At 40.9% G+C, this 24,672-nt stretch overlaps 1 protein-coding gene across 2 annotated transcripts in view; it reads left to right on the top strand.

Annotated features, from left to right (window-relative positions):
* Positions 1 to 24,672, top strand: part of PPM1B (protein phosphatase, Mg2+/Mn2+ dependent 1B) — a 183,418-nt gene that overhangs the window by 38,044 nt on the left and 120,702 nt on the right. For both annotated transcript variants that reach the window (XM_086927796.1, XM_086927795.1), the window contains exon 2: positions 17,756 to 18,615. In XM_086927796.1, coding sequence (XP_086783922.1) covers positions 17,770 to 18,615 — 846 coding nt within the window. In that variant the 5' untranslated portion in view covers positions 17,756 to 17,769. The remainder of the gene's footprint in view (positions 1 to 17,755; positions 18,616 to 24,672) is intronic.

Here is a 24,672-nt window from a genome sequence, read left to right as displayed (position 1 = left end):
CTATGCTACCTGGTCCTCGCTGTTCCGATGGTAATGCCCCAAGCCGGCGTTTTCCTCCAAATGCAGTTTCCAATCCCCGGTTTGTCAGCAGCTGGGAGTCTGTCACGAGCGGCACCCCAATCATATCTTCCATGTGGTGAACATCTTGCCACACTGCACATAAATTAGAGGAGAGATTGAGATAGATGTTTGATAAGCTATATCATACCCAAAAGGAAATGGCAACCACTCCATAACCTTCGTTTGTCTGTCTGCATTGACAAAATAGCCATTACTTCCTGATGAACATTCCTACCAAAGCTGCTTAGAAGTTTAATAGGACTAACCGATATGCACTGCCTCGATACTGCTATTATTATGAGCACTCATGGATAAGTGAGTAAGTTGGGTACCTGAAGGCTGAACGAAGTGGGCAGGGAATGGAAACTCTAGGATCTCTAAAATTCCGAAGTGCTAAAATTTGGGGAGACGAGGCAGCTATCTATTTTTGAAAAAGAATAAGAGCTCTAGCTAAGTGAAGTATCTGCCACAAATATTATGCACGGCATGTCATTTGAGCTGGTCTTTTACAACTACCTTGAATTTCATAAATTGAAGGGTTCATTGATGAAACTTGAAACAAGTGCCTAGAGGAAATATATACAGGTAGGACTTTGATGGAAGAGTGGGGGTTGGAGTGGTGTTATCACTTTCAAACCTAACCGAAAACACAGTTTGTATTGCCCGAGTACGTAGTTACTGGCAATGGATCAAAATAAGTAATGTTGGTAAAACACCAACTTGGGTGTTCCTGTATTTGACTTTTTTATATAGTTTGCTTGTATGAAATTTGAAGTAGTTGCTGATATTCTTCTAAACAATGTTCATCTCTAATTATAACCACCTAATAAAATTTAGTAAGTACTACTAGCGTTTTTAAGAACAAATATTCCGATATGTCTCAACATCGCACAGCGTATTCATAAGGCATTTAATTTTTTGCCCTAAAACTGAGTTACCTTCGCATTTCATAATTACACCGCCAAATGGGATTTGCTTTGACTCCTGCTTGATAAACACATTTACCTATGCACTACATGTACAGTTTGAAACCAGTGGCTGTCGGCTGGTCTTGTGCACACATGCAACTGGAGAGAGTATATTCAAGTCCTAAATTATTAACCAATTACCACTTAATGCTGTACTTATCAATATCCTTTTGCATAATGCTTAAGAGTTTCTTGTTTCGACCAGACAGAGCATTGCACACCTGTTTCTTGTTTCAACTGTTTTGCATGTACTAGCATTAGTAGCCAAACATTCCGGTAAAAAATGCCACTTCGCTGAATGGTTAAATAAGATCATCAAAATGTTTCTCTTGACTGAGTAACTTGGTTTTAATGTAAGTACATTACTTTGTCTTTTGCTAATTTTTCTGCAAGCTCCTATGTACAGATTCCCAATAGGACTTTCTCATGTCATTAATTATGAAGACGTTCTGCTATTTGTTTTTCTTTATGGACACAGCCCTGTTTCATATGGACTTGCGTAGTAACCTAAAGTTGTAAATCTGATAAGATAATCATTGGGTGCAATAAAAAGTGCCTATCCTTCAAACACCTCTCCACATCATGCAGGTACACGTTTGCTGTAACAACTTGGAGCACACGTACAAACCTTTTATCATGAAAACAAAACTTTGTCACTTAGATCACTCTAAAAAGAAGGGGGGAAAAAGCCAACTAACTACTGTACATAATGAACAAAGTAGCTATTTACAGTGACCAAAAGCCCTTTAGGCCTCTCGGTTAGGTAAGTGATATACAAATGCTAGTACAACACGCTTTTTGGCACCCAGCTGCCTTCTATGGATTCCAAATATGATTCTCCAACCCCCCCCCCCCCCAAGAAATGCTCTTTTGTTATTCCGGGTCCATTCTAAATTGTTGTTGATCATGTGGTATGAAGTGCTCTTGACAAATGCCAGTCAATGTTAAATAAGAGCACCACTTGCAAATTTAAAATAACTTTGAGCATCTTGGTAGACTATTAACTTGCAATTACCTAACCTTTCGAATATTTCTAATAATGGCTTTAATTGATAGTAACAGGAAACACTGTTTACCAAATTCTGTATACTGATTTTAGTTCTGGATAGATGCATTTTACAGGATTGACAATAGTTCCCCAGCAATTCTTGTTTTTAGTGGTAGAAACATTGAGGAATATATCAGTTAATGGACTGTACAGAGCCATGACCAGTTCTTGAGTTCAGCTTTTTTTTTGTTGTTTAGGAAATATTTTCGAATTTTGATATGTGCACTCTGACACATCCTGTGCATCATGTTTACCTTTTAAGATCCAGCCCCCTGAATAGCTTTCTCTCATCTTTGATGCCAGATTGTAGTTGAGCTAATGTGGAAGCTTTTTGAGGTCCTTCTGGCTCCTAGTAAGTCCTCTGGCACTGCCTCATGCGTAGACTACAAGCGTTCCCATATTTTATTACAAGCGGTTTATGAATCCAGGTACTTCATGATAAATGGACCTTTTTTTGATCTCTATCAAATTTGAAAATAACGATGGGTTGGCAGAATGCTTGCTCTGCCGTTTCCCACTTTTCCAAATCCATACTGTGAGTCCAACATGATACTTTTTTTCATCTAACCAGTTCCAAGCTATGTTGTAAGAGTTTAACATATCACTTTTGGTGTTTAATATCAATGAGGTTGGCTGATTATTGTCAGGATGTCTCCTAAATCCTACACAATTCCCAGTCGAGAGTTGATCTTTTATTATCAAATAAAAGCTCAAATGAGGTAGACTTGAATTTTATTACTATTCTTTAACCATGCATCTATTTACATCTCAATAGCCAAGGCAAATAATAACAGATGAAAACTACAGACTGCCCGTCGAATAAATTGATTTAAAAAAAAAATCAGTTAGTTGTAATAGAGGCATACTTTAAAACCAAATATGAAATAAGTGCCTGTAACGCCTGGGATGCTCATATCCTAGCCTAAAATGTGTGATTATGATGATTGTTGGTCAACAAAAAGAGCACAAAATAAAAGACTGCAGCTCTTTTGGAGAGACTTCAGTAACTTGAGTGCAATTTCATGAGCGCTGGCTTGAAAGCTGTGTGAAAGAAAATGCACAATTTAAGACCCAAATTTAATTATTGATGCTTTTTCATAGGTAGGATAGGGAGAGACATGCATTTCCTAAAATGGCGTACATTAGTATCAAAAAAGTCTAGTATTGCCTTACTAAATGGAGGGATTTCTAAAAGGTTACATTAGTGACTACTTGCAGTACAAGCTCTTGCATCCAGGCTTATAGCATATTCAAGAAGTTCATATTCTTCTGTACCTGACAGATTAGTTTGCATGTTACTTTAGTCCATGTCAAACCAGACTGATCTTCAGTAAATTGTCTCATCATTACAGTCAGATCAAAGAGATTTCAAAGCCAGTGTATCTTCAGTCTTTAAGCACTATCATATTTATTTTGCATTACTATGATGCTTGATAGTTCATTCTTTTCTCTAGATTTTGTTTTCATTTCTGGAGTATAAAAAATAGTCGCTTTCCCATGCTAGTCCTTTTCTGTAAACAGACCGCAGGAGGGTAAGCTTCTTTCAGAAAACACCTTTTACCAAGCTGTCTTTTATAGGCATGCCTGAACCACTCATAGTAATATATATTTGAAATAATTGAAATATTTTGCAAATGGAGGTCATTTTAGGGTAAGTGGCAAAGTTTTGGGGCAGTGGTAAAGGGAGGTAATGGTAACTGTGGGGTTTAAGGGTAGATTAGTGGTAAGGGAGGTATGAGTAATTCTAGGGCTTGCGACTTCGTATTGGTAAAGGAAAGCTTAGGAGTAAGTTAAGACTAGTTTGGTGTGGGGGGCACTTACCCCCAAAGAAGAAAAAACCTGAAATATATAAAAAAAGAATTATATATATTATATATTCACATACATACAGGTTTAACTTATCTTTCATAGACTTATCTTGCGTTGTAAAAGCAGCTTGGTAATGCCCTACAGCCTGCCTCTTTCTGGTTCTGTATTGATAATGCTGGGACCACTAACATTGCCATTAAAACGAATGTAGTATCTCATTCACACATCTACCTATATACAAAGATCAATCAATGAGATAGAGTTGAACACCTATACTTCCTTCCAAAATTGTGTTATCGCCCTAATATTTTTTTCATATATGGACAAGTCCCAAGCAATGTGCAGCTGGCCTCTTGTATCGTAAATGTTTTTCTTCTCAGACATTTATTAGATTTGGATTTCCTAATTTATTGTGCAGTACAGTTGTACAATAAAGCATCCAACTAGAATAAAACGACATTTGCCTTAAGTTAGTGCTGCCTCTGAGGAAGGAGAATAGAAAATTATAGATTTTTGCTCCCCAAGAAGGTGTAATCAATAATGCTGCTTTGCTGTTGTTAAGCTTCACCTACTGGACAGCTCATGCGGTGTCTGTTGCGAGACGTATTATTAGATTGCCTTGGGCTTGGAGACAATTCCTTGGTTATCATTGGTTGGTTTCATTGCTACTGCACCCTGACTGTGTTGTTCCTCCCACCTACTTTGCCCCGTGTTCTCTACCCGCACCCCCCAATGCCCGTGTTGCTTTCACTACCACCAGATTTCCCCAAAAACACTAGGTTTAAAAAAATGTTTTCTTTGCCAATCCAAGTTGGATTGGCAAATAAAAAGGCCATCTCACTTTTATAGGCACGTGCCTACAGATTGATGCAATAGTTTAGAAATATATATATTTTAGTCATGTTGTATTACATCTGCTGCACTACACCCAGGAATGCTGTACGGCTGAAAACCATCAACAAAGCCAGTAGGTGCCAAGGATAAGACATATTTGCTTTGCCAAAGCTTGTTCCATAATGTAATTAAGTGGTTTCACTTTAATTGATGAAAGATACAAATGTGATTGTTTTATTTTTCCACCCCACTACTCCTCCATTTCCAGCAATAAAAACAGTTGATTAGTGGAAAAGAGGTTACCCATTGTTTCTCATGATTCTTTCATGTCCCTTATGGAATGGCAAATAATATAACTAAAGATTTGCTAATGTGGCGAGACTTCTCCTGCTTGGCCATCCTTTTCTTTCACAGAATACCATACTGGAGTTTAGTCAGACAGAACTCTTATTGACTTCATATCCTTTGCCTTAACTATTTTTGTGTGTTTTGTTTCATCAAGCAGGAGGCTACACTCTACAGTTATTTCCAGTTCTTTTCTGCTTGAATGCTAGCAATGTTGTATAATTGCACAACGCTGCTATTATTTTTAGTGCGCCATCCAAAGATTATCTCACTTGATGGATTTTGTCCCTTTTTGGAGAAGGGGGTATATTTAGGTATGCAGCTCTTCAAATGTATGTGCAAACTTATCACAACAGTACATTTCATCTTGGGGATGAAATTCTGTACAGTACAAGTCTTCATAAAAGCATCTTAAATTGAGTACAGCTAATCGTGCAGCTATCGCTGTCTCACTCGTAGGCATGTACTATTGTTTAAACTAATCCGTGTTTTGTTTTCCTGTCCCAAATAAAATGATAAATAGTGCGGTCTTGTACTGAAATATTTTGCCTGTAGATAGCAGTGGGTGGTATAAAATGAGACCAAATTGGAACTAGCTAGCTCATAATAGGGTTTGGAAGCGGTCTCCATTTTTTAAGACCACCCTCTGTCATCCTGCTAATGGGATATCATTATATTGATCAATACTTTTATCAGAGAACCAGATTCCTAAGTATCACTTGGGGTGTTGCAAATAGCTCATCCGCATCCCATCTAGAAGTATGGCCAAAAGGATTTTATTAAAACCTGGGACCTCCCTGTATCGATCTGATAGCCACCTGAATTAAATTGTGGAAGGAGTTGACATTTCCAGGATTGAGCTTTAGGGACAGACACATGTTTTCTACGTAATTTGTTTTGCCGTAAAGTGAAACCGGAAGAATTTAAGCCAAATACAAGACCATGACGAGATGTTCTCTGAAGGTGTAGAAAGGAACAGGTGATAGTGGGCACTTTTTGAAGGTCGTTCGGGTTTGCATTTTGAACGACAGATTTTGATTAATATTACCAGTGTGAATGTGGAGGGATCCTATATACGTGAGATAGGAAGGCTCACCCATCCTTTACAAAATAACAAATGGGCGTTCTCATCCACAAGGTGAAATGCTTTCTCTGCCTCCAGTAGCACAACAACTACTGCTATCTTCTTCATGTAGTGATAATTTACAACTTACAAGAAGTTGTTGGTAACAATGTTATGATTGGAATAAACTCATTCTGGCCTGGTTGGATGACTGAGAGAATCTGAGATGCAAGCCTGTTGGCTAAAATGCTGGCAAATGTTTTATAATCACTGTTTAACAGTTCTAGAGGCCAGATTGTTTCTCGGTTTTTCAGATTTTGGGAAGGAAAACCGCACCCAGATTTAAATGAAAGAGAAATGTCTCTACCTGCTACTAGATCGTTTGACCTTTTGTTTAAAGGGCCAGGCATTTGTTGAAAATTTTATAAAAAAATTTCTAGGGCAATCCAACATTTCACGTCTTTCTACTTTTGAAGACAAGCTATTATTTCTGAAATGTCTGTGAGAGATTGAGGACGTCATGTTTTCAGAAAAGTAGGAGATAGTCAAACAAAACTTGAATTTATTAATTCGAAGGTGGGAAATGATCTGATCTGTGTGGTGTACATCTGTTATTAAAAAATGTCTCCTGCATTGCTGAACTACTTTTCTTTCCTGTACCTTGTTTCTTTTGCTGACTATGCTGTTAGTTTTCCAGCATGTTCTTCCTCTTCATACTGTTTCTCGTCTGGTAGCAGGATTAACAATATTCTAGCAGACTCACGCCAGGGCTCCTCCAATCTCTTCGTCTCTCCGTTCAAAGCGCAACCTGAGCCTCTAAACTTTGCAGAAGCTCACAGGGCGGGACTGCCTACCTTGTTTGCATGGGGCAAGCACTGACTGCTCCACAAAGTGACTGTCACCGGCTCCCTCATAAAGCAGAGTAGCTGGTGTCCCTGGACCAGATCACCCTCTGGGCTGACTTGTGCATGGGTGACCCCCCCCCCCCACGCCCCCCTCGACTAAAGCGGCCCTGAGCAGTCCGTGGTGCTCTCCTACTGAGTGACTTGTGGGACTGTGAACGGCAAGGAAGCTGCAGTGAGTGCCAGTGAGCTAGCCAGAGTTGCAGCAGTTGTAGGCAGTGCTGTTTTGCAAAATAGCCATTGCTGTGCAGTCAAGTGTAGCAAAGCGGTTGGTGCACTAGGTCCCCGGCGGAGTACAGAAGAGGCCGAGGTTAGGCTTGAGGAGCCTACTGTTTGCCGGTTTGACTCCTTACTGGGGCAGGGCTACAGCTGGGAGCTGTAAGGAAGGAGCTCACTACAAAGACCAACAGCCTTGGGGCAAGAGATGGGAGTGCAACTTAGCTGCACACAAAATCACTATTGGTGCTACACTCAGCACAGGACTACTACAGGAGCTTACTGCAAGGACCAACAGCAGTAGGATGAGAGGTGGGTGCTGCTGTTCTGCGCCGCTTGGGCACATGTAAATTCTTGCTGTTGCCCCCCCGGAGCGCAGCCCGGTTGAGGCTAAGATGGGCCCCTCTTTTTAGTCCTTGTTTTTCCTGTAACTGGAAAATGTTCGTTGAGGTAATGTCTGTCCTATGCAAAAATATGATCTATATATTTTGGTACTGTATTACCTCTTTTTACTTTGCTTTTGGGTATATGGATCATCTCTTAATAATCACCAAGCATGATTAAATGAGTAAGGCGGCACGTGCGGTTTCTCTAGTTTGCTATAACTAGGGACAGAGGTCCTTATAAAAGCTCAGATCTACAACCAGTAATTTGTTCGATAGATTTCGTATGGCAATATTTGTGAAATAGTAGCCATACATTTCTGTAAGTAGTAAGTATATATTTTTAAATGGGACTGTCTGTCCTGCAGTAGTGTATTGAAAAGTTTCATTAGATGTTTTTATTGTGATTGTATTGTTTCGCAATAACCAATAAAGTAACCAAATACCCATAGCTGAATTAGTTTAAAAAATTTTTTAATTCTAAGTTGCCTGTTCAATAGCCTAGAAGTTGTATCTACACCCAGAACTAGACCGTGTACTCTACTGTCTGCAGCCAAGGCAGGGTAAATTGTACCAATCCTAATTAGTCAAGCCAATAGGTTGATCCTAAAATAGGCAAAAGAAAGCTAGGCGACAAACCAACAGGAGGACTCTTAGTGCAAAAAAATAAGCAATCCACTTGTCTACAAAATAATTGCACCTTATGTGAAATAACTTAATTGAAGAGGTCGAACAAATACTCTGATATTCCCACTTGCTCACAACCTACAAACAAAAATCCTAAGCTGTTTAAAAAATCACTTCATTTCCCTCTCTTCAAGTAGGTAGTAGTACTGATGCAGATGGCAGGGGTTGTAGAGAATCCTAATGCTCAGGGATCACATTGCAGTTGTATACCACATGAACCCCCAATTGTTTGCTCTGCAATGGTTAGTATATCTGAAGCGAAACCAGCTACCCAAAGTGAAATCTTAAATCATACCGGCCCCTCTGTCAAGGGGGATGTCAAAGAGCTATGACAAATGATCAGTATGTTAAAATCTGAGATCAGAGTTAAAATCCACACTTCAGACACTACACTAAATACACAAATCAAATATTGTACCAAATAAAGTCAATGGAAGAAGTAGCCTTCTCTCCCATCTATGGGAAACTTCTGGAGTTGAGGAAGGTGGCGGAGGTAGAAAAAAACACGCAAACAGGACATAGGAGGGCAAAGACTAATGCACGCATAACACCACCTCTTGTTGGCAAAGTACAGCAGCTATTGTAAGTCTAGGATCTCCTGCTAGCAGTTACGTAATCACTCATAAAGTCAACAAATATTCCACAGGCGATGTACCCAGTATCGGAAAGGCCCACCCCCACTCATGGTCCTTCACAACATTCCCCGATCTCAACAATCTAGGATGCCACCACAAGATACCCCTTCTGCAGCCTAGCAGCTGGACAAAATTGAGGATGGCAGTTACAGGTTAAATTCTATCCTCCTGGGAATAGCTTATAACCGGTCGGATGCTCAGTATGTTCGGAAACTTCCTCTCCTGTCCAGAAAAAGGGAGAATTCCTGGATTAACAAAGCAGTGCACTGAATGAGAGGTTCTTCAGTTCAAGGATTTCATTAAGCCAGACGTGCATAAAGCTACACTCCATTCAAGACAAAATTTGCTACTTTTAATATTGAAATCAGTCACACTGTCCAATGGGCTTCTGGCGCCAGATGCCTGTACTAGCCCACCACCAAATTCCGATATTCAGTTCAAGCCAACTGCCTCCGACCACTTCAGTGCCAAAAGAAGATGATGAAGAATCCCCGCTAGTGTGTGGAAACTGACTAGACCAACTATCCTTCAGAGTACGACCAGCAATGACCATGTAGACATTCTGGCCACTGAAGGCATTACAACAAGTAGTGATTATCCAAGCATTTCTCAAGTAATGCCTCTTAATGAAGCAATTGTAATTAGTACCTATGAAGGTTCCCAGAGAAAAGGTACTCTTACTCCAGATAAAATAATTATAACCTTGTGGAATATAGCTTGGACAAAATTTAACTCCAGGACCCCGAATGTTCATTGACTGCATGTATTATTCTGCTTCAGTAAACCTGGTCATTTTAACTAGTTGATTCACCAACATTAAAACTTTCAGATTACTATTCTGAGACTCCCACAGAGTACTCCACTCGTCCCAATAAGAATGACCCTCAAACTGAAACCTGTAGAAGCCCAGATTAAAATAAAGCACATCCTTTATTGGCTCCGGCTGAGGTCATCAGAAGAGTTCTAAAGCTATAGGATTAGTCTCCAGGATATACCAAATTGTTGAGGTGCTTCTATATTACCATGGTTAAACTATATTAAAACATGTCTGAGTGATCTAGGGTTTAGCAACCTGTGGACTAACACTAGAGCCATTGCCCTGTCTTCATGCAAGCTAATCAAGCACTGTTTTTGGGCATCTGAATTGGGAAACTGCTCCAATCTGCATGGCCCATTGACATATTAATTCTTGGCAACCAAACCTGACTCCAAATTCCAAGTCTTTTTGGATTAAATTAATCCCCCATTTTCTGTGTCACTTTTCTTAAAGTTCAGACAAAGGACACTGCCCGTAACTGGCACCTGGAGAGAGCCTCCACATAATTCAGAGCAATGTCGTGTCTGCAATGATGCTATTGAAACAGAGAACACCTTCTGTTCTTTTGCACAGCACAATGATGCAAAGGAAACACTGGAATCTCCCTCCTCTGTAGATCTTTGGGTGTCCACCATTACAGAATTGCTCTAATGATATGCACATATAACAGTGGAATTCGTATAGTCGTTTGTTTCTAAGTACCTTGAATCAGTCTGGTAATTAAGGAAAAGGACAGTTGAACAGGCCCGACAGAGCCCTAACTCAGATTTGACAGGATAGTGATCAGAATGTAATGGTTGATTATTTTTGCGATTGTGTTCTTTAAAGTCAGTTAGCATCATAGTCGAAGTTTAATTTGCGAGTATATTATCTTATTTTCATTCTCTTTACCAGTGATTAAGTCTCAACTAAAGATCAATTAGGATTTACATTCATAACAGCCGATATACTTTTATCCTACTCATTTTTTTGTTTTCAATCGAAGCCTGAGCCTTTTTGTTTTATTGTAAAATTGCTGCATAAGGCATGTTCATCTATGGTGCACTTTTAATTTAACTGTCTATGGATTGTATATGGCATGACAAATTGTGACTGACAGTATTCTGTTTCCATGTAGCTGCTTTTCGGGTCCCTCATGACCCTTTCTCATTTTAGTTTATCCTTGGATTAAAGGGTTTAAAAAAAGCATGTTTACTAGATGAGTCCCGTTCTTAAAGAGGAAATATGTGAATCTTGAACTCATGTTTTGTCGAAATACCACCTCTGAGATGAAGTTATAATTCCGGGAGAGCTCAGCCTAACAGTGGAATGATTGACAATGCACATTCAGTCGTTTTAGTTTTAGGGAGTGTTCATAGTCACGCTCTAAGGTTAGAGGTGTTGTAACTGTAAGGTGGGATCACAGGATACAGAGTCCCAAATCACTAAATATCACCCCGAAATATCCTGTACCCTCATTACTGGAAGAGAATCCAGGTTTTCTCTCACTAGCCTCCAAGGTGGTGCTCAAAATGGGTTCTTTTGTGGCCGCACACACCCTGTTGGTTTCATAATTCATTATGGGATCTCATCCTAATCATTATAAACCTGGATGGGCTCAATCGTATTTTTGATGCTTTCACCGATGGCGGGGTCTTAATATTGTGAGATCATACCGAAGGGAGCACCTCAGTTTCTGTTTAATGTTGGGTGCCTCTGATAGGTTTAAAAAACGAGTTGATGTGGGTGTATCAAAGGGAATGTGTTTACACACACTCTATTATGCATCTGCATGTTTCAGTTCACTTCAGATGGCCACTCCGGGTGCGAGGCGTTCGTCAGAACAGTTAGTCCTAGGTACTAAAAATGCACATGACTAGTGGTAGAGACTATTCAAACATTGTTTTTTCTCTCCATGTTTTAAACTGTTGTCAATGCAGTTGTGCCTGATGTGACGGCAGATGTTACTATTTTACCTGCTGTGTGGTTTTATTTTTGGTCAGAGCTGTTCTGTACCTTGCTGGCAACTGTAGTAGTTGCTGCTGCTTTGGTCATTGTGGCAGCTGGGGTCCCCTGTTGCTGCTGTAGGTATTACTCAGGTTAAAGCTGTTGCTTCTGTTATGGTAGATGTTGCTGCTGCAGTCCCTTTTTAGGTCTCGACTGGCGTACACTGCGCAGCAGTGTCGCGCAGCTCGAGAATTTTTGTTTTTCAGTTACTGGGGTTGAACCCGCCTCTTCCATTGGCTAGCTCCATAAATGGAGGCTAGCCATTGGAAGCGAATGATGTCAATCATTCTTGGAGCAGATTCGTGGGCGTTTCTGTCTTTTTTAAGCCCCGCCCCCTTTGTTTCGTCATTCAGAGGTGGGCCATTGTGGACGTTTACTTTTTTTTTTTAACTTTTTTTTTTTTTTTTTTTACACCGATGTTTTTCGTCATTGCTAACCTTGTCCCGGTCCCGCGTGGTTGTATCCTGCTCCCCTTCCCGCTGTCCGTCCCCCCTCCTGCTGTCCGTGTCTTTGTTCCCGCCCCCCCTCGCGGATCACTACAGTCGCCGCTTCGGGCAAGAGGTGCTTTTAACATAACCGTGCGGGGGCTTGTTCTCATTACGGCTTCCATATTCCGGGCACAATCTGCAGCGTCGCCCGGATACTGAACCCAGGCGAAGGGGCTGCTCGGGCTCCCGGTACCCAGCGCTCTCTGCTAAGGGCTTACCCAGCGGAGCCTTTGACTGGCCGCCATTTCAATCTCAAAAGCGTGCCCCTGGGTTTTTTTTCTGGTAAAGACCAATAACGTTGAAAGAAAGGAACTAACCCCCCTTAGGGGATGCGAGCTTCGTACGATGTCCAATATGGCGTACGTATGATCGGCAGGGTGAGCGGATTTTCGTTTAATTTTCATGAAAACCATGTTAGTGAGCTTAACAATCCCCCCGGCGCATAATGCTAATTGCTGCAGGGTGATTACAAATGAAACACTTCTCTTGCGCTGGCGGGAGCATGAAATGGAGGCCACGTTTGGTTTATTGAGGCATTTGTTGATTAGGAACACTTCAGCAAGGGCCACTCAAATTTAAGCATTGTAAGTGTAGGACAAATTTAAGTAATTCCCACTTTCCTGAGAACTTGAACTACTGGGAATTCGGAAGGTACGGAGCTGGTTCTCTCATGTCTGTCAAAAAGCAACTTTCGACAGGCAGCTCCAAATAGAGTTCAGTTGCCTTCACAACTCCATGCAGGCGCACATTTGCCAATCTCGAACGTAAGTGCCCTTGTGCAATGACGTATGCAAACATCACGTGCAAAGTCGGGAACTGCCCGCCTCCTGCTACCGCTTCCCACCCGTCCTGTAGGGTCCTGCCAAGCTGTGAGCCCCCCTCGTATATTAGACAGGAGCCTAGCTCTGCCCATATGTACTGCCCTCTTCGGCGTTCTCTCGGTTTCTTCTGCCCCTCCCTAACTGGAGCTCGAGTCTCCCCCTTCTGCCCCTACCTTTAATACAGCCCGCTCTTTATTTCTGCTGCCCCCTCCCCTTCTGCTGCCGCCCAACTTCAAACTCTCATAAAGAGGCTTCAACTCTACACACAAAGCAGACCGACACTCACTTCTCTCAGTCCCGTTCTCCCTTAGTTCACTTTCTGCCTCCCCCTCCCACCCCACCTCTCAGCCGCTTCCAAACCCCTTCTCATTTCACACCCACCTCACTACTCTCATTCGCGGTTCCCTTTTCCTCCATTCTCACTCTCTCTTTCCCTAACATCTTCTCCATCGCTTTCTTTACCCACAATCTCACCATTCACCTTATAGCACGCTCCATTCCCTTACTCAAAACCCACTACCCTTTCTTCCCTGCTCTTCCATCACCTTTAGGCTTCTCTGCAGTTAATCCCCTCATATTTCTTCGAACACTCCCCTAGACCCTTAGCCACTGCCCTTACGCCACCCTCTTCAGTTTCTCTAGTGGCACGCCCTCTCTCCTATTACTCTCTCAGAGCTCACCTTGTTTGCGTATATGCTCACAGTAAAGGTGGCCATCTGCAAAGTACAGACCACTGTGTCCAAAAATACAGCGACTGATAGGATGGCCTCACATAGCATAATACTCTACAAGCCAGTAGGCAGCGTGCCAGTGGTACCACAGAAACCTAAATACTTTGCGCCTATTTAAAAAAAAGAAAAATATACAAATTTAGCAGAGGCCGAGGTCATCTGGAGAGAGAGAGACACACACACACGGCACACACAGCACACACACTCGCACACCCCCACCACCCACACCCCCCACACCCACGCTTGCTGTCCCAGCCCTTTCAAAACAAGCCCCCTATTAACATATGAAAGCCGCGCCAGGCCCAGGTCAGCGTGAATAGGGCATTGTCTGTGGGTGCAGGAGAGCGCCGGGGCCTGCGGGCCTTAATAGCATTTAAGGCGCAAAGAGGCTGCCAACGGAGCAGCACTTATAACCCTGCTGGGTGGCGGGGAGGGGCAGAGCGTCGTCTGCAACATCCAAGGCTCCATAATGCACTTAAGGTAGGGAGAGGGGCCTCTCCTGTGGAGGCAGGGGCAGCCCCCGCCTGCACGGACTGTAACACCGCCAGGCTTCAGTGGCAATTATTAATTCATCCTTGCGTCGCCTCTTCCTTCACTGCCGACTAGCCTGAACACAGGGGAGACCCAGGCTAGGCACTTGCGACACACACATACCAATGTTTGGATGCAAGCATATATAATCTATTTTGATATTCAAGTTTAAAACATGTTTTCAATAAGATTTTGCTGTCCATTATTCATTAAATTGTTTTAAAAGTTCATCTCAATTAAATAATAGATAAGTGTCAAAAAGCGCAAAATAAAGACGCATTACATTCGCCTTTGGTTGACAAGTGGCAATTTTATTTCTCATAGTCTGTTTTCTTTTCATCTCCAAAAGGAAAACTTATCTTGTACCAAGGAGGACTTTTCCTAAATATAATATAAAAACAGAACTTCAACTATGCTAAGTTCACTTTGTTCGCAGTTCTGTTTTCATCTGTCGACTTGTTTTAATGTGTCATCACTTTTAATCCATCCAATACCACCACCTTTTCTTCTTCCTCGCTACTAGTTTTATGTTTCTGCTGTGGACCCTGATGTGGTCATTGCTGTTGTCCCTGTTGTGATAAATGCAAAAACAACAATTGATGGACGGAATGTCGCATAATGGCAAAACATTCACCCCAGTCACAGATCTGGGTTTAATCCATCGTTATTTTGCTCACCACACCACCCCAGTTCAGACATGGCCATATGCAAATCAGTCTTGACCCTGTGCCTCATGGGAACAGCCCAGCCCGAACTGCCAAGCCATGTCTTCCCTGGACCGGAATCAAGTATTCTAGGACCGGTTTCTGGCTATCAGCCGTCATCAGCCAGGATAGCTTGATTCCAGTGGCATGGAGAGCATGGGACTCACGTCTGAGCATACCCATCCCACTCGGGGTGATTGCAGCATTGTTTATTATACTTCTCCCTGTTGATTTTGGAAGCTTTAGTCACTGCTGTGCTATTAGTTGTTCTTATAGTTTTTGAAACTATTATTGTCTATGATAACAGCTGTTGTGTGTACATCCAAGGTACCTGTTTCCCCAGCCTTATTACCAGCTGATGGCAGCTAGGGTTGTTGCTGACAATCCATGCTGTTGACTAAGGTGGTGTAAACCGTGATCTGTGTTGTGGTTACTATTCTTGTGCCTGCTGTTGTCCTACTTTGATTTAAGTGGTTCCAGCTGCTGCTGTTGTTCTTGCTATGCTGTCAACTGTGATTGCCCTTGCCATGGAGGTTGCTGTGCCTGATACTTTAGGAACAACATTTTACTGCATCTGTAGAACCATCTGTTGTGTAAAACATCACTGGTGGGTGCTTCTGTGATGTGGCAGGTTCTGTAGTACAGCCGTTGAGGAATTACTTTTTGAACCTCTTTTGCTAGAACAAAAAAAGCTACGCAAATTGAATAGCTGCTCTAATCGATACTCTTTTTTCGCTATTATGGAAGTTCTGGCAGAGAATTAAAGCTGACTCTAGCAAGACTTAAAAAGTAGCAGTTTAACATAGCAATTTATTAAAATAATAACTGCAAAGTAAGCGGGGTTTAGAAATTCATTTGAGTACATACCTGAAAAGTTAACTGAATTTAAAAAGGATGTACCGTTGGTTTCCTTGTGAGGTAAGTTGATATTGATTGAATTGAAATCGTGTGATGCATGTAAAAGGTGGTGAATAGAAATAATGTGATGCATGTAAAAGGTGGAGTAGAAGCATCCCCATGTGCTTTGGAGGACCACCTTTTTAACCATTGAGGCAAATTATATAAATTTATAAACAGCCTAGATACTTTAATTTTTAAATTATTTATCAAATTTAAATAATAGAGGGAAGAATACCATCACTTCTCCACAAACACAGCTGCATTTTTAGACTTCTCAATCAATAATTCTATAGTGTAAATGTTAAGGCCGTACTTTGGCTCAATGATCTTGGAATTGAATGTTGGTTTTCTGAAGACGTCTATTGGCATTCAATATCACCCTTACTTGTAGGTCCCACTGCCATCCGCCTTTTCCTTCCTGCCTCATGTTATACACAACATACTTGCGGTCTGATTAATTTATCTGCACATGGTGTTCCCACCCACCCCGTTCCCCCGAGTCCTGAAGAAGACCTGCCATGATTCCATCTTCAATAATGCACTCCTCTGGGCAGAAATGTTGATGTGCCTGTACAATCCATACCATACTCTCTCCACTCGACGTGAAAGGCAGATTAAGCCCTAGACGGACTGGAGATTCATTTGTTTAGGGACTGATGTCTACTGAATTGAACATTTCTAGATACCTTTTGTACAGCACTGTATATAGTTCACTCACTTACAGCACCTTGTCACTTCTAGATCACTTAATCAACTGTGTTATTCATTCACCGTTTTTCATTAAGTTTTTGATTGCTTGTGACAGCCAGACTATGTTATCACTTGGGGTGGGCGGAATTTGCGTAATCTCGTTACGCAAATCTCCGCGCACACGCAGAAATACCGCGAACATGCGGAATTGCTTGTTCGCGATGCTTTTTTACTGTCCGCAATCGCTGTTTGAGTGCTCGGGTATAAAGATCTCGCGAATGCGCATTTGAGAATGCGAACAAGCAAAAAATTTTACCAAAGTTGCGGAACCCCCAATTTTGGGCAATTTCGCGTTCTCCACGGAACGTGAAATTACCCAAAGTCCGTGAACGGAGCGGAATTTACCGCCCAGGCCTAGTTATCACCACACTAACTGAAAAATGGAAAAAGAAAAAAGTGATTAAGCTGTCAATATATTCTTTTGATTCATTCATTACAAGTGTGTTCTTCTTTCTTTGAGTTCATTTTTGATGAAGAGTTAAAGCAATTGTTGTACCCGACAGAACCAACATTACTGCATACACTGTTGGTTTTCTGTAGCAGCAATAATCTTTCATTGGAAGCAGTACATTGTTATATAATGGATTTTTAGACATAGTTTGTATTTATAAAATGCAGTTAAGATGAATATTGTCCATCGCTTTAACTGCTTCTTCAACATGTTCACTTCTTTCTGGTCTCATCGTTGCTTGGCAGAGGAGTCCAGTAGTGCATAATCAGCTGGTTCGAGAGTTGTTTTTTTAATTTATTACTCTCTATGAAAACCTTTACGGGAAGGCTGCCATGCTTGTACTATATGTTCATCAGCCATCCTGAAATGTTTTTTCCTAAAGCTTAAGAACCATTATTAGATCGATTTTGTGCATGCTTGTGCACACCATGGCCATCTGGGGAAAATCAGAATAGCAAAGCAAATAGGCTGGCACTGGGTATTAAAGGTGAAACACATTGGCTTTGCCAGTACATGTTAATTGTTTATCGAAAGCTATCAATAGTGCTTAATGTTTGTGGTGTTCACTTTAGTTCTTTGTGTTTGAAACTTTCATGCTAAACCAGTGTTCTAATTGTTTGTTTCAGATTTAAATTTGAACATGGGGGCATTCCTGGACAAACCAAAAACTGAGAAACACAATGCCCATGGTGGCGGAAATGGTTTGCAGTATGGCCTCAGCAGTATGCAAGGATGGAGAGTGGAAATGGAGGATGCTCACACTGCTGTTGTTGGTATTCCACATGGCCTGAAAGACTGGTCATTTTTTGCAGTATATGATGGTCATGCAGGGTCTCGAGTGGCAAATTATTGCTCCACGCACTTATTAGACCACATCACCGACAATGAAGATTTTAGGGCAGCACAAAAGGCTGGATCTACTCTTGAACCTTCTATTGAGAATGTCAAGAGTGGTATTAGAACTGGATTCCTAAAAATTGATGAGTACATGCGCAATTTTGCAGACCTCAGAAATGGCATGGACAGAAGTGGCTCCACAGCAGTTGCAGTTATGATTTCACCCGATCATATCTACTTCATCAATTGTGGGGATTCAAGGGCTGTTCTTTATAGGAATGGACAAGTCTGCTTTTCAACCCAGGATCATAAACCCTGCAATCCCAGGGAGAAGGAGAGAATCCAGAATGCTGGGGGCAGTGTAATGATACAGCGTGTTAATGGCTCCTTAGCAGTTTCTCGAGCTTTGGGAGACTATGATTACAAGTGTGTTGATGGCAAGGGGCCCACCGAACAGCTTGTCTCCCCAGAACCTGAAGTTTATGAAATATTAAGGGCAGAAGAAGATGAATTTATAATATTGGCTTGTGATGGAATTTGGGATGTAATGAGCAACGAGGAGCTCTGTGAATTTGTCAAGTCCAGACTTGAAGTAAGTGATGACCTGGAGAAAGTGTGCAACTGGGTAGTGGACACCTGTTTACATAAGGTAAGAAACTATTAATAATATTCGTTTGTATGAATTGAAGAACTTATTGTGAATCTGTCCTCAATTCATCCTTGTAAATATGTATTATTAAAAACGGATCTAGTTTTTTAGTTTCCTAGGTGATAGTCCTCACTGCTAGGATAATAGCTCACATTGCCAGGTTACAAGTTCAGAGAAAATAATAAAGTTTCTTAAAGAAGCGTAAAGAGCACCGATGTGCACATTTGTATGTACTTCAACTCCTGTTTTCTTTATTGTGTTGATCTATTAAGGGTGCTTGCAGCAATCAAAACCATCAGCCATTCATATATTGGTGTGCATTTATCAATTAGATGTGAATACTAGTTGCAGCTTTGTTTTTTTGCACACCCCAACTCAAATATGGATAAACGCACATGAAATGAGTGAAAATAAATATGGATAAATAGACTAAACGAACAAAAAAAATCACAAATTTAGCACAGGTTTTGGTTCCCTAATAGCCAGTAGTATGATTTATCAATGTTTTTCTTATTTGTTATTGACATGATATTGGCACCCAAATTCCCTGTCTGTTGTACTTTACAAAGTAATTTATTTGAAATAATTATTTGTCACTGAATGACTGACCATGGATTGCAAGTGAAATATCTAAATTGAAAATCAAAAAAATTGACACTTGCATTAATACCCGAACATACATCTGGATATTATTCCTGTGCCAGGAATCTACAACCTCGCCTTGGACTATGACACCAACTGCACTTTGTCTCTCAAGCCTGTAGTCTCGCCACTATATAGACATCTACCAGAGGACAAGTGCCATGTGAGGAGTCAGTTGTGCTATATGTTTGGCACTTTATAAAACAACTCAAACAAGCTGAAAGTAATCTTATCTGGATAAATGTGTATGCACAAAACTGACCGGTGGTTTATGGAGCACTTACTATAAAACTGAAATACTTAAAATCTGTTGGGTAATATGTCTGATTTGTAGTTACAGCTTTTATCAATGATTTTCTAGCAGATTGTGTTTTAGTGCTGCGTTCGAGAAATGAATGTACAAGTCAAGTTTCAGAGTAGAACATTTCAGAATTTTGAAACTTAATATAAAGATATTTGGAACTATTACAGGCTTAACGTCTCTTTGGTTTTCCAGAAGTATACTTGTTTGCTCATTGTTTTGCCAGTATTATTATGAGTGTGAGTAGGTGAGATAATTGGTTGAGAACTAAAACTTTGGAAACATTGTAGATAATTTTGGCTGATATTCTTGCTTCCAAAGGTAGTTACTGAATTTAGGTCTGTAAATCTGTGGAGTCTCAGCTAGCTTACCGTAGTTTTTAATATTTTGCCAGTATATTCTTGAAAGTTCGATATTGGTGAATTAGAATGATTTAACTTTGGAACATGAGTATGTGATTCCTTGTAATAAGGATTGCTGAAGCAACAGGGTGTCTTACCTCATTAGTGTACAAGAACGCTTTCATGTAGAATGTAGCAATCTGTTTTTTCAACATATGTGAACAAGCCCCCTGATGTGTGACCAAGTAACCTCTGCATACTGTTTAATAGTTATTCTGTTTCCTTGTGAGATCAGTCTCTTAAGTAGTATCCCATACTGAAAGGAGCGATGGAACGTTGACATCTGAGGTATGCAGGGAATCTGCAGGAAGCTCTGTGATCTCTGTAGGTATTGGACTTTCTTTAAAGGAGGCAGCAATCTTTTCACTTCAGCCAGCTAATTCTATGTTGCTTTAAGATCTTAACTGTGATTGGATTGTCTGTTTTTGCAAATGCTGATGAGACCACGTAAGACTAAGAGGCAGGTGGCCGAACTATTGATACTATGCACCCACCTTCCAGAATTTGCAAGATAGCAGTTGCTGAATTAGGTTTTATCAAACCGCTTCAGTGGTAGCCGCATCGAGGTTTGTGTTGGAAGATGTGCTGATTCTCTAGGAAGTAAAATAAAGTAGTATAAAATCATAAAACATATGTCATGAACACATTTCACACCAGTATCAAACAAAAATTAATTGCATTTTTTTCCATATGCTTGACCAGCGGAGTCAATGCTTTAACGTTTCGCCATTCAGCATTACATAATAATAGCCAAGATACCTTACTAGTTCTTGCAGTCTAAACTTACTTTAGCATGGGAACTTATCTTAACGCTGGCCAGTGAAAGGTTCCCTTCTTCATGGTAAATAAGATACTATTTCAGCATCATCATCATTAGCTGCTCTAGAGTTTGTAATCTCTAAAATACATAATCTTGACCAAATCAGAAATGTATGTTAAGATGGCTACATTGCCATTCACACAGCATTTGCTCCTTGAACACGACCAATCTCTTACACTTCAGAATATGTTCTACAATGCCAGATATTACACTTGTTAAGCTACTGTCCTCATCAAAATTACAAACCCATGAAAAATAGCTTTCAGAGCCCATGTCCATTCTTGGAGATAAATGCATTGTGAATTGTTATCTGGATTTGTAGAGCGCAACTTATCACCTGAAAGGGTACCCAGGTGCACAGTGCTAAATGTGAATGACATGCCAACCAACTAGTGATGATTAAGGTTGACTAAAAGCCTCGAAGTATGTATATTTAGTTCTTTATTACAAAGTCTGATCTGACCTGAAAATTGAAACATCAGTTTGAAAATTACAACTGAGAGGCATGTGCTGAAAAGCGTGAAACTGGTGAAAGGCAGCACGGGCCAACTCTGAGATATTGCTGTATTGATACTTTTGATATGCGCCTGCGCAGCTCTGTCGCAAATTGCAACTCTGTAAATAATATTGTTTAACTCAAGGGAGTGTTGGAGGGGATGGGAGTGCCACACTAATGAAACCAAGTCTACGGAGGAGACCCCACTTAAACCTGTTGACTACAGCTCTCCACAGCCCTTGCACTAATGCGCTGAGCTACCTTACCAGCTGTAGGATCCTGTGATCACAGCCCGCAGGGCACCTCTTGGTGCCTCCACTGATGCCCCAGGATCCCATCACTTTTTCCGTGGATTTGGAGCACTTAAGTGCTTTTTAAAAGTCTTTCTTTACAAGCAAAAAAAAAAATTGAGTAGTTTTGAAATCAATGTGGGGGAGTTAAGAGAATAGATTACTTGTCATTCATGGAATAGGAGCAGAATTAATGTTTTCATATGATACTAGTGTGGTACATTTTGCATGATCAGCGTATAGTCCCAGTGCTTAAAGTTTATTACTAACTTTTATTGCACACCTAAATGCATCACCCAGTGCCTGGACAAATTATGTGTACCTCAGAGTTATCAATTGTTGCAATTGCATATCTTGAGATCAGGCACAGGTTTCTAAAAGCATTCATACTTTAAAAAGGCATATCCAGTACCTTCATAATCTTCCTTCATATTCTGTGACATTTCACTGACTTCTTTTTTCGCGGCCTCCTGATTCTGCATCATCTGCTTAAAGGATGGAAAAGGTCATGTTTGCTTCATTGTCCGTCTAGTTCTTGACTGATTCCATGATGCTTGCCGCCCAGCCTTTGATCGGAAGGGAGAACAAGAGTAGGCTGTGTCTTGCCATATACCTCTAAGCAAATAAAAATAGACTAATAAAGTAAGTGAGGAATTAATTATCTGTACTACATTCTGCAAGGTCTGATTCAGTCTCCCACATTTTGGACAGTACTATAACTTGTATCTTTTTACTTGGTCAGTGGTTCTGTTCAAGTCATTATACTCACAATGTTTTGTAATGTACGAGGTATTGATTAATCAAAAGAGGAAGTTGACAACCTCGTTTAGGCATCACAACCCATGAACTGCACTGTATGTCCTGCAAGACCTAATTTTCACCCGTCCGGGCCATCCTGTTCGTAAGTACCCACATAATCTCTTCCATAGAAGAGTCGATCATTGAAATGAATTGGTAGAATACAGTACGACTGTTAGTCTAGTCATAATAGATTTATACCAAGAAAGTGGCCGGTCACAATTTGGTTATCATAAGAACTCTGTTAAGCAGTCAGATGAAATGCACACAATTTGCCTTTTACCTATCCTTGGAGACACTGTCTGGATTGAGAGATCTAGGTGCTGGGCTTAATTTGATGGCTAACACATCAACAAGTGAAGGGGTGAGGCCACAGTTGAGATCAGCATACAATGATTGGAAGTGTACTATCCTTTGATAACCCAGGACTATTGGCTTCTAAGAACGAAAAACAAGGTAGCAAATGAAGTAGCATTAGAACTTCTGACTACCTCTTACCAACATGTTTTACGTTCCTGATGGAGACAAGCTCTTGTTAAATCTTCCCACTCTTAAATCTAAAATAACTTTGTTCCAATGAGTGTGGTATTCGTCAAAATATCTACTTGAACAAGTGGATGAGATGGGTTAGAAACCTACTTTCCGGTTACAAAAAACTTGTACTTTATGGTGCCAATCAGTGAAGTGACCTATGAATACAATGTTCTCATTAAATTAGAGCTGTAATACTGGCTTCTCTGATTATGCCAGTGTTCATATTTAAATAAGAGGTTGATTTCGAACAAGGCTCTGATTATGGTAACATTTTGACTATTCTAAGCATTTAAATATTCATAGACTTCTGGGGCTCTGCTTGGGAGTAGGATTTATTTGTGATCCTTCCAGGATAAGCTTTCTGACCACTACAGGGCTCCACAATGCAAGCATGTACATTCTTCCAGAATTTAGATTCTTGCAGAGTTCATGGAATTACATTGTCTAAATAGTATCAATGATTTCTTTCTTTAGTTTCTGATAAAGTGTCTTACAAACTTTTCTGGCTAATTAACTTTTAATCATTTTACTCGTGTTTAAAAAAAAAAAAAAAAGTGGTAATATCTAGTTTCCCAACAACGGATCAGTTTGACCGCTCAATCTGAATTTATGGATTCGACAACCTTGTTTAATTCTTGAGCAAATCACTTCATCTCTCCATTACTCCATATCCGTGGTTGCCATTATTGTGAGCGAGCACAGACATGGCATTCTTTAAAAGACTGGACACTTAGATTTTATTAGGACATGAACTCTGCAGAGTCAAAATGTTAAGGACCCAACTTCTCAAAGATATCCAAATGTGCTCTGCTCTGTCTTGGTATGTGAGTATGTAATTCGAGATCATGGCGGATTGAGTTGTGGCATTCGTACCATGAGATACACGGGGGCAGCAGGTCTGTTGGTGTCTAGTGACATGTCACTCTTAGGTCCGGGGCCGACAATAACAATTGGTTGTTGGAAGGATCTGGAGTTGGCCACACCTAGTCACCGGACACCTTGCCCTCTCAGTGTTTTAACGGCGGCTTTTACAACTACAGTAAACGGGTCTTAGCATTCACCCAGACGCCTTTCTTTTACAGTGTCAGCTTCGAGCGTCCTTGGTGTGTGCGTCCCCTTCTTGGGGACTACTTGAGTGGTTGCTTACAGATTTCAGACCCCTTGCGATCGTATAAAGATGTCTATTGTTTTACCCTTATCCCTCAGGACACTATATTCTTAGTGTCTGCCTCCTCTAGGAGGAATCCCCTTCTCCTGTTTTTACATTCCTTCGCACATCAGGGTTCATCTTCCGCCCTGTTTAATCTGACCTCCGCCTGCTTTTTTCGTTAGGAACTTCATACTGTGTTTGCTATAATTTACATGAATAGAGTACAGGATTCGGCTATCCGGAACTTCGCTGCCTCCTGTTACCCACGCCACGTAACTTAAGTAGCTGGACCTAAACCTATAAACACCACAAACTCTGTGGACTGAACACCAAGTGACTTTAATGCACCAAGTGCTCATTGATCGCACACTCGCAAAGTCTCTAGTACAGACTCTTTAACCACCAGCAAAAGAAAAAGACCAAGATTACTCACTCTCCAGCACGTGGGTCTCCCCCAACTGACCTTAAGATGGCAAATCATAGGGGCAAAGACTCCAAGGAAAAATAAGGAAAGCAAATCCTCCGTAACACGTTTGAAGGCGAATCCCCAATACAAATACAAACACTGATTCAATGCATCACGACATCCAAGCTTTTAAGAACGCCTTTCAAAACGTGTCCAGCA

Source organism: Lissotriton vulgaris, chromosome 6 (assembly GCF_964263255.1).
Source record: "Lissotriton vulgaris chromosome 6, aLisVul1.2, whole genome shotgun sequence".
NCBI lineage: Eukaryota > Metazoa > Chordata > Amphibia > Caudata > Salamandridae > Lissotriton > Lissotriton vulgaris.
The sequence above is the reverse complement of the archived record's forward strand: the minus strand, read 5'-3'. Positions and strand labels throughout refer to the sequence as shown.